The 16,260-nt window shown below is 33.9% G+C and overlaps 1 protein-coding gene across 1 annotated transcript in view; it reads left to right on the forward strand.

Annotated features, from left to right (window-relative positions):
- LOC125061318 (gelsolin-like) overlaps positions 1 to 11,502 on the forward strand; it is a 29,186-nt gene extending 17,684 nt beyond the window's left edge. Inside the window, exons 4-11 of the mRNA XM_047666701.1 lie at positions 2,980 to 3,169; positions 4,774 to 4,889; positions 5,927 to 6,104; positions 7,570 to 7,670; positions 8,371 to 8,487; positions 8,734 to 8,799; positions 10,088 to 10,150; positions 11,115 to 11,502. Coding sequence (XP_047522657.1) covers positions 2,980 to 3,169; positions 4,774 to 4,889; positions 5,927 to 6,104; positions 7,570 to 7,670; positions 8,371 to 8,487; positions 8,734 to 8,799; positions 10,088 to 10,150; positions 11,115 to 11,186 — 903 coding nt within the window. The 3' untranslated portion in view covers positions 11,187 to 11,502. The remainder of the gene's footprint in view (positions 1 to 2,979; positions 3,170 to 4,773; positions 4,890 to 5,926; positions 6,105 to 7,569; positions 7,671 to 8,370; positions 8,488 to 8,733; positions 8,800 to 10,087; positions 10,151 to 11,114) is intronic.
- The last annotated feature ends 4,758 nt before the right edge of the window (positions 11,503 to 16,260 follow it).

Genomic DNA, 16,260 nt, shown 5'->3' on the forward strand with positions numbered 1-16,260 from the left:
AATGATGGCATTGAAACCGTCAGTTCGGGTGTCGGCAATACCTGACGAACAGAACCTCGGTAACCCCAATACGCTATTGGGGTTACCGAGGTTATAGGTTATAGGTTAGGGGAACGTGTTATACGGAATACGGAGCGTATTCATCGCCTTCTGGATGTGACGCCCCAGGGCCGTCTTAAACTAGGCTGGGGCCATTGGGCATACAAAAATTTGGGGCTCTTTTGGAAAGTAAAAAAAAGCTGATTATAATTTAAAAAAATACAAGTATGACCATTTATTATAGGTCATCAAATACAGTATGATATATTATGTCATTAATGATATTAGAATGCTGCTGGTTTTTTGGTTACGATAACGGTTTCTTTCGAGATTTCTGTTGAGTCTTCTATTATATCCTTATTAATTAGCACAGTAGGAATAGGCGCAGTTATCGATATAATGGCGTAGTATATGCCTATGCCTAACTTTTTTAATTACTGATTTGTGCCCGACAAAAATGTTTGAGAATAAATATGGGAAAGAAATTGTTGGTCCTTCGGGGCCCCCTGGGAATGGGGGCCCTGGGCACGGGCCCCGTGTGCCTTTACGGTGAAGACGGTATTGACGAGCCCATAGGCTGCACAAGTAGAATGACTGACAATACACCTTGAACAAAATAACTTTGACTTCTGGTGAGCCACGGGAATACCTCCGGGCCAGCATACGTTAGCCGCTCTTTCTGGTAACAGGAGCTTACCTTAGCTAGCTTAGCTGAGCTTTGGCCTCCGTAACTCGTACAGGTGTAACTTATAACATTAGTAAAAATGCTTACAAAAAAAAGTTAAAAACATTTAGTAAAAAAATTGTATTAAAAGTTTTGCTCAAGATAACGATAAGATAATTTGAGGAGGAGGTTATATATTATTATACTAATACCTAAGTAGGTATTTCATTTAACAACATTCTTCAGAAGCAAGTCAATTATTCGTTGAGTCAGAAGTTAATAGTTAAGTATTATTTTTAATTGTGATTACCTTAATTAATGGACAACGTTCGGAGTGAGTCAGTTCCGTCCCCGATTACTTAAATATAGTTGTAAATTATAATAGGTTAAGCTCATTGTTTAAAAAAACGATCAGTGTAAGTGAAATAGTTATTTTTATAATAAACTAGCTGCCGCCGCGAACTTCGTTTCTCCTTAATGTGATTTTACTTAGCCTACCTTTTTAGTACATACCAACATGAAACACTTTTGCTATGCTACCCCAGAGACTGTTCGGTTATCTGGAATGAAAACTTTTTAGGTTTTTCTGTGAACTTTTCTCTATATAAACCTCAGAGTTCAAGTCATAAGATTAAAATTATCAAATAAAAAATAGGGGTTGATCGTAGAGGGGTGAAAATTAAGGGTTGTATGTATTTTTGTATGCTGTATCATAAAAAAATAAAAGATTGTAGCTGATCAGACTTACTGTATATGCATAAAAAAATTCATAGAATCTGTCGAGCCGTTTCGGAGGAGTATGGGAACAAATATACTGACACGAGAATTTTATATATAGAGATTACTTGGGAACTATAATGAACGTCCGCATCGTTATTCTTTACATTAATGACACCTAATAGTTGATGCGTGGAATAGGCTAATATGACAAAAGGAAAAAACAAATGACTGCGTAAGTCTGTGACGTAATGTTCTATGATGCATAACGCAAAAATGTTTTAATTTACGCGCGCATTTGCTTAGTTTGAAGTATTGTCAATACCGTGACAGTTAATGACGATGACAATCCATGTCATCAATTGTACGATAGATAATAGATTAGCACAGATAATATTGATATCTAAATATTTGATTATTGTTATCCGCGCCCAGTCTATAAAAGCAAGTTAAATAGACAAACAAAACTAAATAAATATAAAAATATAAATTCTTAGAGTATAAAATAGGAACAATCGAAAAGTGCGATAACTTGAGATAATATACTAGATACAAGACAATATTACTATAAAGGTTTATAAGTTATTTTTACAAACAGGTTAATTATTTGTTGAGTCAGAAAAAAGATTTTCCTAATAAGATAATAAGGAAATGAATTAACAAGTGATTCACAATACATAAATGTTGCTTTGTACATGAAATTCTTAATCACGTATCAAAGTAATGATGCTGAGGCGAAGAATTCTTTGATGAAATTAGCCAAATTAGCTCGCCATCACCTGATGGATCGCAAACGCTTATCTACGTATAAAAAGCGCAAAATATGTTAATAAGCGCATAACTAGAAGACTGCTGGACCAATTTGAGTATTTTTTTTATCTATTCCTTGAATTCTGAGGAAGGTTTTAATAGAGTGAAAAATTTGAAAAATATTTAAAAAAATCAGTTAAGTACTAAGTTATTTATTCCGGAAAAGCGAAACAGTCTCTATGAGGTAGAATAGCAAATGTCCAATCTTATTAAAGCGAAACGAAGTTCGCGGGGGCAGCTAGTGAATAATAATAATTAATATAGTAAATAATAATATATATTAGATAACCTACTCTAGTCGGTTGTGGTTCAGAGGAGTTGTTCGAATCTCCAGCTGAGTTTCATCATCGGACGTCGATAGAATACAAAATTCCATCCGTATCACCTCAACGTCCGTCATTCCACAACTGAGAGTTTATTAAGGCAGGTTTTGCGCACTACCACTATGTGCAACCAGCTGCCCACTGAAGTATTTCCGAACCAATTTGACTTTGGAGTTTGGGTCCTTCTATAAACGAGCGTACCAATTCTTAAAATACCGGCAACGTACTCGCGAGCCCTCTGGCAGTTAGAGTGTCCATGGGCTTCACTTAACATCACGTGGGCCTCCCGTCCGTTTATATCTATATTATTTTAAACTTTCTCCCAAATATTTATAACGCTTTTTAAAAGCTTTAGTCGAGTTTTTCCTTAACTAACCAATGAACATCTATTTATGTATACATTTTAGTTTATACACATATTAACAGACCACTGGTTCATCAAATCTATCTTGGGACGTTCACTTCTGGCTGGGATCCAAAACGAGCCAAGATGAAGCCGGTGCGGCAGCTATTTTAACAGTCAACCTGGATGATGAGCGGTTCCAAGGTCTGGCTATACAGCACCGGGAGACGCAAGGCCACGAATCCAGGCAGTTCTTGGGATATTTTGAACCAGGTATGGTAGCCAGTATAATGAGTATGGGAAACATAAGATAAGTAAAGAAAATTAATAAAAAAACAATATTTGATGTCTTAATAGATATAAAATTGTCACTTGGTTGTCGTATATTTAAAGATGCAGGTCCGATTTGGTCTGTTTTAAAAATGTTGTATTAAGTTTTGACACAAATGAGCAGCGTGTGACTCTCATCCCTGAGGTCATAGGTTCGATCCCCGGCACCAATGGAATTTCTGTCCATGTTCGCGTTTAACATTCGCTTGAACGGTGAAGGAAAACATCCCGAGGAAACCGGTTTGCCTTAGGCCGTTTCTCCACTGCTCCGGTCCGGCAAACGTTAATTACCGATCCGATTTGGAAACACACAACAGTACTTACGTACTTCTCCACTACTCCGGCATCCTTTTTTTAACGATCCGATAACTTGCTAGATCGGAACACGGTGTTTTATCAGTCCAAGTATCCAAGAGGTTATAAATTATTATTCACAGGTTTATTTATAGTTTCTTTAATTTGAAAGAACATTCTTTTCAAATTAAAGAAACTATATTTATAATAGTATCCATGTGGATAACCTGGACCAAACCAAATTATGTTGCTATTTATTTATATTTCTATACCATAGTATTAGTGAATGATTTATTAAGTAGATTATAATATTTTAAGATAGACAATATAAAAAAAGTAATAAATTTGCCAGCGCTATAAAATATTCAAAATTTAGAACGTTTTATTAATAAAATAAAGTATGTGGGTTTTAGTTAATATAAGTGTTGCATGATAAATATACAAGTATCGATTATTGTCGGATCGGATATAGTGGAGAAGCGCTATCCGGCCTTCTGATATTTTTATCATGACTCATCCCGGTATCCGACGCCGGACCGGAACAGTGGAGAAAGGGCCTTAGACCCAAAAATTCGACGGCGTGTGTCAGGCACAGGAGGTTGATCACCTACTTGTCTATTAGATTTACAAATCATCATGGAACCGATACAGAAATTTGAGGCACAGACCTAAAAGGTTGTAGCTCAACTGATGTTTTTTTGAATATGTACGTAATACAAAGTTCATCTAGTATATAATATAAATAGTCTCTGTATCACTTATATAATAAAAGCAAATCGCAAGAACCACAAAATCAGCATGTATAATATTGATTATTGAATATGATTTAAATATATACAAATACTTTTTTTTTTATTTGGACCACAAAATTAGGACAAACACATAATATAAATTGACTTACATACAAAAATATCAAAAGCGGTGCCGTCCCTATAACATGTGGACACGACCAGCGAAATCAAGTAGATACAAAAAACAGTGTTAAATACAAACAAGCATAAAAATTAAAAATGCAAACTATAAAAGAATTAAACTATTTGAACCAAGAAAATAAATTATCGGTACTGTATCCTAATTCTACTCTTAGCTGAGGCCAGAGAACCGTGAAAAATGTCAAAACTCTGTGCAATATCATTATGGTAGCGAGATAACCTATTATTTGGTGAGTTTCTACCAACGTTTGTTCGACAATGTGGGATGTGAAAACATCTTCGATTGTACAAACGACTCTTAATTGACATTACCAATTCCAGCAATTCGGTACTTGGAAGGCGGTCACGCGTCAGGATTTAACCACGTCAGCGTAAACGCAGGCGCAGAGAAGCGATTGTTTCAGATCAAGGGAAAGAGGAATGTAAGAGTAAGACAGGTAAGACAATCATTTATTTCAAGAATGCTTAGGAAAAAGATTTTTGACCGGATTGAAGAAAGAAAAGATCTCAAGAAAAACAATCCGCGAAAATAGAGGACACCGTGAGCCATTTTTGCCAAAACCCTCCATCTTTTAGTCGATACCAACTCCGGGGAAATAAATACAGATAATGCAACTTTCTCTACAGCTGTGATACTTTTTGACATCCAACACCTTTTGTCTTCAGTCACCGTGACCACGCACGCTGTAAAGCACGCGAAACGTGGGATAAATTTAAAATTATGTTAAATAGTTGTAAATTTATAATAATACATAACTTCAATCCGGTCAAAAAGTTTTTTCTTTAAATGTGTAAAGGTTATGTCAATCAAAGACTATTAATACTATAGGAAAAAGATATTAGAAATTTTACAATTTAAGTAACAAAAATATATTATAACGCTGCCAGCGTTAAGGGTACACTAAAAAAAAAAACAAAAACTTTATTTTGTACAGGGAAAAAACTTTTTAAATTTTTTTAAATTTTCTTTTGAATAATTTTTATTATTACTATGTAGGTTAAGAAATTGTGAATACTGTATATTTGGTATGATTACTAATATAAGTTATTTACATCTCAAAAACGTAAAATTAAATTCTTTGGTCCGTATTATATATTTTTAAAGACAAATTCTTTAGCTTCAAAATAAGCTATAGTTTCGGCGATTACCTTTTCATCAGCGCTATTTTTTTTCTTTTATGTAAATACATAATTCAAACTTTTTTCCGTCCGGTCAGTAGCTTACATTAGTTCAGTAAATTATTAATTTATTGCCAACACCTGGTGACATAAACACGTTATATACATACATATGTTTAAAACTTGACTTATATTTTCCAATTATTAATTTTTAAATTAGTTTTTTTATTTTTTGGCCTGAAATTTTTTAATGTCTCAGACACTTACTATATGTTTTACAAACAAATAAATAAAACCTTACAAACAACAAAAAATATCAATCAATTATTCACGTAAAAGCCATGTTTAATTTCAGGTGGAAGCATCAATAACATCAATGAACAAAGGCGACTGTTTTATCCTGGATGTGGATCACGATATACTCCTGTACGTCGGAGACCAGGCCAAGAGTGTGGAGAGGCTGAAGGCCATCTCCGTGGCCAACCAGATCAGGGACCAGGATCATAGTGGACGGGGAAATATTGAGATTATTGGTAAGATATATAGACTTGGATTTAGTTCATCATTTTTGATACCTCATCAAAATTGAAAAGGGTATGTCATGTTTTGCCGGGCATATTTTTTTTCAGTTAGACTGCACAATTTCGTATTTTCAATTCTGATTACATATATATATATATATATATATAATGACAGTAATAAACCGTATCACCTCGCGGACTCTACCAAGGTGGCTGAGGGAAAGTCATTGTATCAAATAGCAAAACTGACCCTCAACCACCTAACCCATGTCCAATTTAAATATATTTTTTAAATAAATAATAAACACACTGTACTGAAAAAACTTAATTATAACTCAGCTTCCTCGGCCCCGGGGCGTAAGTCGCCGGGGAGGTAGGCCCACTAGCAATAAAAAAAAAAAAAAACCGTATCACCTCGACGTCCGTCGTTCCAGAACTGAGCGTTCTTTAAGAACCTATCTGGTCGCCAAACTCCAAAAAAGTACATTGTTTCTTTCCTTTTTTCGTCATCGTTTCTTTCCTTTTTTCGTCATCGTTTCTTGATGATGTATCCATTTTGAAAGATCGATACACGATTTAATTAAATTCGCTTGATAGAAAAAAAACAAACATAGCCAGTTTTTGACAGTTTGAATTCATTTTATGACGAAAATGTGTATAGAACATGATTTTGAAATTATTTAATCGCAAGCCAAGTAATCCATTTGAGAAAAAAAATTGATAAAATTACATTAATTTAATGTTTTACATAACTAATTGTTATTACGGGCCTCAGTGCTCCAGCTCTCCACTGCGCCCCGCAGTCCACCCCGAGACACTGACACAGCAATTCGTGCTGGCATAGGGCCTTAAGCAATTTTTGGCCTACTATGTGGAACCAGTTACCTACTGAAGAACTAATTCAACTGAGGGTAACATAGGAGAGTTCAAATATTGATTAGAATGATTACTTGGGAAGAAACATTTCACAATAAACGATTTCTCATTGTAATATAAAAAAAACATATTATTTTGATTGACCGTAAAGATACGATAATATTAAAAAAAAATTGACCCCATTACAGCATTAACTAAACAAAAATTGGACCGATTTGTCAGATGTCAAAAAAGGAAAGAAATACGATTTATTTTTTACTAGGAACATTACAATATGTCCAGAAAGAGGATATAAAAAAAAAACTTTTTAACCGGAGTAAAGTTATGTATTATTATAAATTTACAATTCTTTAACATAATTTTAAATTTATCCGACGTTTCGCGTGCGTTACAGCGTGCGTGGTCACGATGACTGAAGACAAAAGGTGTTGGATGTCAAAAAGTATCACAGCTGTAGAGAAAGTTGCATTATCTGTATTTATTTCTGGGGGAAATGTGTAAAGGTTATGTTAATCAAAGACAATACTACTAGGATATAAAAAACTTATTAATATTGATTAAACTTGAATTGTTTCATGAAAACCAAATGTATCAATTACAGATCCATACTCAAGCGAAGGTGATGTGACCAAATTCTTCTCAGCACTCGGTTCTGGTGATCAAGATTCTGTTCCTGATGCTGAGGACGGTGGTGATGATGAGGTACTTTGTATATTGTTTCTGTATAAATACTTATTTTTTAATGAGTTATAATATAGTTAGAGAAATATAAAAAAGGTTGAGCGAATTATCTAATTTTATTAAAATTGTCTATATCCAATATCCAATACCAGTCGAAATTGTAACTAGGCGTAGTTATTTCGTTATTTTCTTCACTACTTTGTCCTCTAATAAAGACTTTTTTGCCATTTTGTCAATAAATAAATAAAAACTAAAAAATAAACAGTTTTAGAATCAATTATTTCAAGGTAATTTTACTTTACTTCCAATGTGCTAAACGTCGTAAGTGATTGTTTGGTATATGGAGGTGATTTTTAACTTCAGGTGTATTCCAATTGCAGTATTGCCCTAATGGGTTTAGCGTGCAACTCTCAGGTTGTAGGTTCGAACCCCGACTGTGCGTGCGTGAGCACCCCTGTACTTTTTGTCAATGTGCGCATAACACCAGCTGCATTCGTAAGACCCAAAAAGTCAGAAACAATACAGAAACAGATACAGAAATTTGAGGCCCAGACCCAAGTCAATCTGTGAAATTTCATTAAAATCGGTTACGTAGTTTTTGAGATACATTTTCCATTTCTGAAAAGGACATATAATATAGGAACCAAGCTAACTAATGTTAACAGGATTGTTTATATTTATGTTTGTTCTGTGTGTTAAATTTAAAAATATTTTTTTTCAGGACTTCGAACGTGGTGTAACTAAAGAGGTTATCTTGAATGAAATATCTGACAGTACTGGATCTATTCAGATAAAGAAATTGCCTCCTCCTTACACGAAAGATTTGCTTAGTACCAAGGTAACATCGAATATTACAAGATTTATGGCTTTTTCCGGTTTTCTCCCCCATTTTTTTTCGAATAATATGTATTACTAGCTGACCCGGCAAACGTCGTTTCGCCATGTATATTATTTCTAGGAAAGATTTTTTTAGTTTAATAAAAATAAGTATCTACTATAATAAAAAATTGGGGTTTATAATTTTTTTAAGTTTTTATTGCCTTCATTTAAGTAAGGTAGTTAAGCAATTCATTTCTTTTTTCAGGAGTGTTACATTTTGGATACTGGCAGTAGTATTTACGTTTGGAGAGGGAAGGAATCTAACGGACAGGTAATTTGACCTTATGTATTATTATGGTTTTGAGCCGAAACAGTGCCAAGATTACCTTAAACTGAAAAACAGGTTGTCGCACGTTTTTAACTGAAATAAATTTAGTATTTAATTGGTGATTAATTTTCGAGTTTATTTGTTAAATAAAATATGAACAGCCTATATTCGATTTCTACATAATCAGGATTACATTAAGTCCTTGTCATGTTTTCATTAGTATAGATACCTACAAACATCTTGAACAAATGTCCTTGCCTGCGCAGAAGCGATTTTTAGGTATCACTGGGAGCTTTAATGCTCAAGAAGTTTGCCGGTATCTGTACACGACCTCCGACCTCACCGCTATGACGGCCATCATGCAAATGACAGCACCGCTATTTGACGTTATGGTGACACTGAACGTTCTCTAGAAACGATGTTATTTATATGGCGCGTCTAAACGGGCCATGTTTTGCTGCAATTAATGGCTGCACTGTTGGCAACTAATTGTCCGGCCATTAGAAAAATATTTTAAGACAGCTGATGGCCGAACAATCTATGGCTGGGCAATGTGTTGCAATATGTCTGCAATAGTATGGCCCATGATGCAGACTCCTAAACGGGCTATACAAACCGGCAACAATGGCTGACGAAATCACACTTGTCCCAGCAGCTTATATTGTTTTAAAAAAGAAACAGAAAAAGAAGAGATTGTGGATTCGACCTTACTTAAATAGGCGTGAAACTGTAGACAATTTGAGTCTAGAAATAAGTCTTGATAATAAATTATTCAAGAACTAGAATGTCAAAAGCAGTAATTTTTACGTAGTAACCTAACGTCAAATACAGCTGATCGCAAAACACAGAATATAGCAACAGGCACACTTCACTCATAGCAAACGTCATGTCGCGTAGAAAAGGATACACTGTGCCATAACAAAGAGAGTGACTGAAACAACAATAGAACTGGCTGTGCAATATTGCAGTTGAATTCGATAGCCTAGCGATCGTCCGGCCACCCATCGGGGCAATATCGGCCATATGTGGCTATACAAAACATGTTTGGCTATATGGCCGGGACATTACTGAAATATTGCATAGTGTGGCTGCTATTGTTTGCAATGTTGCCGGCCACAGTGTTGCAGCCATCAATTGCAGCAAAACATGGCCCGTTTAGACGCGCCAATAGACAACGTATGGGTGACGTCACCCAACGTTACATTACGGCCGTTAGATAACGGCACCGCTTTTCTAGGAAGCCTAAGCTTAATTAGACGAATTTATTATTAATAATAACGTTGTATTGCAGGAGAAATCTGAAGCTATGAAGAAAGCCGAACAATATTTGCAAGTTAACAATTATCCGTCATGGGTGAGTTTAAGTTTACTTTACGAAAATAGAGATGAAAACTCATAAACATATAATACATTAAAATAGACTTTTTAATCTATTAAAAGAAGCTTTTATGAGACAAGGCGTTTTTCTTTTAATGATTAAAGGCAAAACACTTTTAAAAATTTGGGTGAATACTTTATTATATAGACATTAATATTTATATTGAAATGAATTTTAAAGACAACAATTTTGTATTATACTATTAACTATCAAGAATGTTCGTTTTTGGTATTAGGATAAATAATGAATCTTACTACGGACTACGGTATATACCGAGCATCAGCGTACACTGTACAGCGTGTGAGATAGCGAATGATCGACATATGTCATATTTACAGTTTTAATTCATTTAAGATTGCTTATTATTGATCAAAATACACATTCGAATGAATAATTCTTGAACAAAGTTACTGAGTCGTGACAAAAAAGCTACATACTGATGAAAGGTTATGTTTGGTTCTTTACGTTCACTATAGCTTTAACAGCAAATTATGCAACAATTCACCATGACTGACACTTTAAATACACCTATTATAAGGATAAAGTCTTAAAATATGGGTTTGACTTGGGTTTCACAGATTTATCAGTAAGCGATGAAAACTTGTTAACCACCAAGGCGTCGGTGGTAAACAAATAAAACCCGATACGCAAATAGACACAGAAAAACTGAAACTCTGTTTCGCTCGCACTTAAGTATTTCACGTTAATGCCTTCTCTCTTTAGTTATTATTGTTATTTTAGAAGCTCATCTAGTTCTATACTCTATCTACGACTTCACTTAATGTTACGTTCAGAAATGAAAGTTTTAAAAATACTTAATAAATCATATCAAAAGAGGTATATCTTACGGAGAGGTATCTCATTCTCCGTATATCTTACGGAGAATGAGATGATTAAAGGAATATTATATTATTAATGTACAATCTATTTGTAATTTCAGGTACACATTTCCAAGGTGGTTGAGGGAATAGAGCCTACGTCATTTAAGCAATACTTTGAAGACTGGAATTAACTTTAAAATACACAAAATAATATAGAATTACACTAATATAATCGCAATTTTTTTTTGCATTTCAAAACAACATATGTACGTATTTAACATATATATGTATTGTCTACATACAACCACGTTTTATAATTAATAATTAATTTTACAATTAATTTCTGATTTTTACTCAAAATATTAACTGGTGCTTACAAATACTATTTGATTTATCGTTTAAAGTAATATTAGGTTAGTGTTAAGTTAAAAACTGACTCTTTTGAAACTGTATCTGAATAATACAAACATTACTTTGTTACGCACAATAAAACTTTGAAAACTTGAATTATAATTATTTATATATATTTATACACCTCTCTTCAGTCGGTAGCTTAGCTCTGAGTGTCGTGGTCAGCAAGGAAACATCTGGAACGGAGAATAATATGTTTCCACATGTTTCTGTCCAGCGCCTCTCTTAGTCTACGGAGGACGATGAGTATTTCACTTGATCGGTCTATCTGGTTGGTGAACGGCCACGTGATCTTTGCCTTCTTTGTTACCAACCACGATCGGTTTCTTACCTCTGCGCATTGTATGGCCGAAATATCTAATATATAAAATTCTCGTGTCGCGGTGTTTGTAGTTAAACTCCTCCGAAACGGTGAAATTTTGTGTGCATATTGGGTATATCTGAGAATCGGACAACATCTATTTTTCATCCCCCTAAATGTTAAGGTTTATATTTTTAATTTTTAGATAAAAAGATTTTTTTTATATTTTTTTATGATACAGCATTAAAAAATACATACAACCCCTAATTTTCACCCCTCTATGATCAACCCCTATTTTTGATATAAATCAGCTAGTCTATATAATATATATAAATGTTATATTGCTTTGTGTACGCTTTAAAAACTCAAAAAGTTCTGAACCGATCGAGCTGAAATTTTAGCATGATATATAATCCGCATCAAGGATTTTTTTTATCTATTTTTTTTTCCACAAGTCATGCAAAATTAAACTTATATATGAAATGTTTTCATTGTTTTGTTTCTCATTTCTCAACCATTCAATCACAATGTGCCACAGCGAAGCGTGGCCGGAAACAGCTAGTATGTTATAATTCGTTACGGACAGGCGAGACATATGCGAAGTGGATTAGGATTGATGTGTTCGTGCGCTTTATTTACTTAAGGCGCTTAAAATATCAAAAATAAACAATTATGCAACAAAAGAGGAATAAAAAACTTTATCTGCACGCGAACTAATTAAAAACATATGTTAATATTATATCGTCAATGTATATAATGTTTACATATTATGTTTTGTGCACAAATCTTCCAAGACTTTTTGAAGTTATACTTCTTTAGGCGCGTTATGAAAAATTGATGGGAGTGAAATTTTACGATGCGCGCGCACCTGTGACACAAAATTGGGAGTGTGATTATAGCGTGCGCGAGCGAGATAGGAATAAGACAATCTACAAGTAAAAAGAAAAAGAATATGCGTGAAGTTCGAAGATCGCAAATTTTGAATGATTTCAGTCATCGCATAATGACATTTGTCATTTACTTTTTAAACAAATAAAGGAGTTTTAATTATTTTGTCAAAGAAATTTAGCAATGCTTTTTCACAAAGACCTATTGTTACTTAGTTAAAAGGTTATGAACCATACCTAGTTATTAAATTGAAAAAATAAAGAAAGCCAAAGAAGTATAACTTCTTACGCGTGTACATAAGTACACGCACCCTTTTTTTTTTTAAATTTACAGTGTAAGACTGTAAATTTTTACTATTTTTTATACTCTTTTAACTGTTGTGGTCTCTGGCAGAACCAGAGCTAGTTACCACCACAACACAAACACATTACACACTTGAAATGTACGTTAGTCTTTTCTTTTTTCTTTCCATAATTTTTTGTTATTTTTCTTTTTTTTGATTTTAATTATTATTTTGCGTGTTTATGTGTGTGTGTTTCCTAAGTAATAAATGTTATGTTTAAAATGAATTATCTTCACTAATACAAGGTTTCTTCCATTTAAATGCAATTTGCCCATTTCCACGCCATGTCCAAACTAATCACTGACCTCGTCCCGAATCTAACAAACCACTTAATTTCCTAAAACCTATATCTAGAATCACGTACAGTAGATATCACATTTCTATTTAAAAGTTACAGAAGAAACCAACTAATAAATTATGGACTAACATTACTAATTCTGCCATTCATTATATATCACAGGGAACACTCAATTGGCACGTCCTTGAGTTCCCCTTTTCCCATTTCCCTTACAGACACAATCTTTTAATGTCACACTTAACGAACACAACTACAACATGACTTGAATAAGTTACATTATTATTAGGTACTATGTTATTTATATATATTATGTAGGTTAGGAAAAAAACCATTTTTATTATTTACTCATCAACAGATGGCGTTGTGCATGTGTGAAACGCGTTAGCAAATACGTTGCCATAATAAAAAATAATAACTATCTAACTAACTAAATTATATTATTTAAAAGAGTCCCTAAAGGCAAGGTTCCGAAGATACTGGCAGCGTTGCCCCTTTTAATAGCTAGACTAATTCTTTGTCCGAGGTAGCTGCCAGCTCTTCGGTCTCCTGTGATGTCGCCTAAGCTTTTTGCTATTTCCTTAAAAAGCCTTATAGCGCTAGGAACCCACGGACCAAGGGTCTCGACACTGAATGGGACAAAATCATATTCGGAGCCTAGACTTCTGCATTTGCATGCTTTAGCTTTTGCCGTAATTTTGATAGATGGTACAGATACCGGTAAACTTCTTGAGCATTAAACAAGGGAGTGCAAGCACTCTCCCACCGCCCAGTGATACCTAAAAATCGCTTCTCTTGCCTTCTGGGGCCTTCTAGGCTTCTGCCTCCGAGGCAAGATGTTTGCCGGTATCTGTACACCTTTTTGAGGGATTTTTATAACCTGTTTTTGGAGAATGGTGATTACTATAGATACATTTACTTGTTGAATGAGTTTGTATTTTAGCTACTATTACTGTTGCGCCTATAACCATAACACGTTTGGGTATTCCACAAACGAGTGGGTTCTATTTTAAGTGGATGATATTTGCTAAGTTCTATTTCATTTGATTCTATCTTGTCTGTTCCTACTGTAATGCTAAATGAACAGATTTTCTTATTAAAAAAATAACATAATATAATTACCAGTTATAATAAATAATGATGTTATTAAAATGTATTACCATATTGTGTTTAAGATAAAACAGACTTCTTTAGAAAACGGTGAAATAATACGGAATTTCGTATTTATTCATAACAGTGATATAGTTCAATCTGTTTTCCTTACAATAAGAGCAGTTCGCAAGGCTGCCTAGTTCCGATTATGGCTATCTTTGTTTGTTTGACATTTGACCAAAACAGGGACGAACTGGTACTGTTTAAAGATTTGTCATAAACAAAATTACAATTTTATTTTGACGTGATAACGTCTTTAAAATCGTTTTAGTCGGGTGACATGTTCAGAAACTTGTGTCACACCAAAACCTCACGAGCGCGATCGCAGGTATAACGAGAGGGAGACGGACCGATCTCCCGTCTCATCTCGAGCGCTGCCAGTCATTCCGTGAATGTATGAAGAAAAATGTATATCATAGTCGAATAAGTAAACTTGTCATTTTACACCCGAAATGTATCATCAAAAGTGTGAATAAAACGATAGATGTAATTTAAAATTTGAAAAAATTGTTATCTTCATTAATTCCTTACTTCCCAAAAACTTATATCACCAATAAGACGTTATCACGTAAACATCTCGATCCTACTTTACAAACAACCAATATTTTAAGTTTTTTATGAGAACTTATTTGTTAAAGTACACCACATCAGATATAAAGGCGCTTTCTACAGTATAAGTTCTATACACAATCTATCTATTCTAAAATATATGACAATTACGGTGAATATAAGTTTTACAAAAAAAATAAAAATGTTTAGATTTTACGAGTATTTTGTGCGGGTACCAGATAGACACATAAGCATTTTTGCGGTGCCATCGAACAGCATTTTAATGTTGTAATTTTAGTCTACTAGGCTCATTATGTATAATTGTAAAGCCCTTTAAATTAATTTCCAAACAAAATAAAAAAATAGGATTATTTTTACCTTATTGAGAGCTGGCGCTGCGTAAACAGTTGCGCGCAAATCTGTGTCACGGAAATTTCCACTTAAAAAGTTCTATAAGTCAGCCACAAATGCTATTACTATCTTTAAGGATCTACTCACTGTATCTTTTATGGTAATACATTTTGTTTACAAATGAAACATACACGCGAAGTTATTAATGGTGCAAATAAGTACTTAAACTGTGTTAAATGCAATTAAATGAAGTCAAAAGAGCTTTTGTCTAAGGAAGTCTAAAATTTAGTCTACTATTTACTTTTCTAAGATATTAGTTATCATAACAATCAAATATACAGTATACATAGTAATAATAAAAATAATTAAAAATTAATAAAACGAAAATTAAAACAAATTTAGAAAATTTGGTCCCTGTGGCAGTGTGACCTTGTAGTGACCTTTAACGCTGGCTGCTGGCTGGCAGCATTTCCTCACTGTATTGCGATACTTATTAGTTGAGCGAGGAAAGCACCAGCTCTAGAGTCACAGATCTATTATCTAATTTTAAAATTTCATTTAATTTATCAATTTTTAATTATTACTTTGTAGGTTAAGAATAAATAACATTCCATTTCCCATCTACATGGAACCAACTACAGAGCTGGTGCGGCTTGTGAAGCGGCTGAAAAAAATAAAGCATGCAAATACAGGGGTCTAGGCTCAGAATATGATTTTGTCCCATTCGGTGTCGAGACCCTTGGTCCGTGGGGTCCTAGCGCTTTAAGGCTTTTTAAAGAAATTTCAAAAAGGTTAGTCGACATCACAGGAGACCGGAGATCTGGTAGCTACCTCGGACAAAGAATTAGTCTAGCAATTCAAAGGGGGAACGCTGCCAGTATCTTCGGAACCTTGCCTAAAGGGACTCCTTTTAATGATATATTTTAGTTTATGTTAAGTTTAGTTATTTATTTCAATGTTTATTATTTTATTATT

This window comes from Pieris napi, chromosome 23 (assembly GCF_905475465.1).
Source record: "Pieris napi chromosome 23, ilPieNapi1.2, whole genome shotgun sequence".
NCBI classification, from domain to species: Eukaryota; Metazoa; Arthropoda; class Insecta; order Lepidoptera; family Pieridae; genus Pieris; species Pieris napi.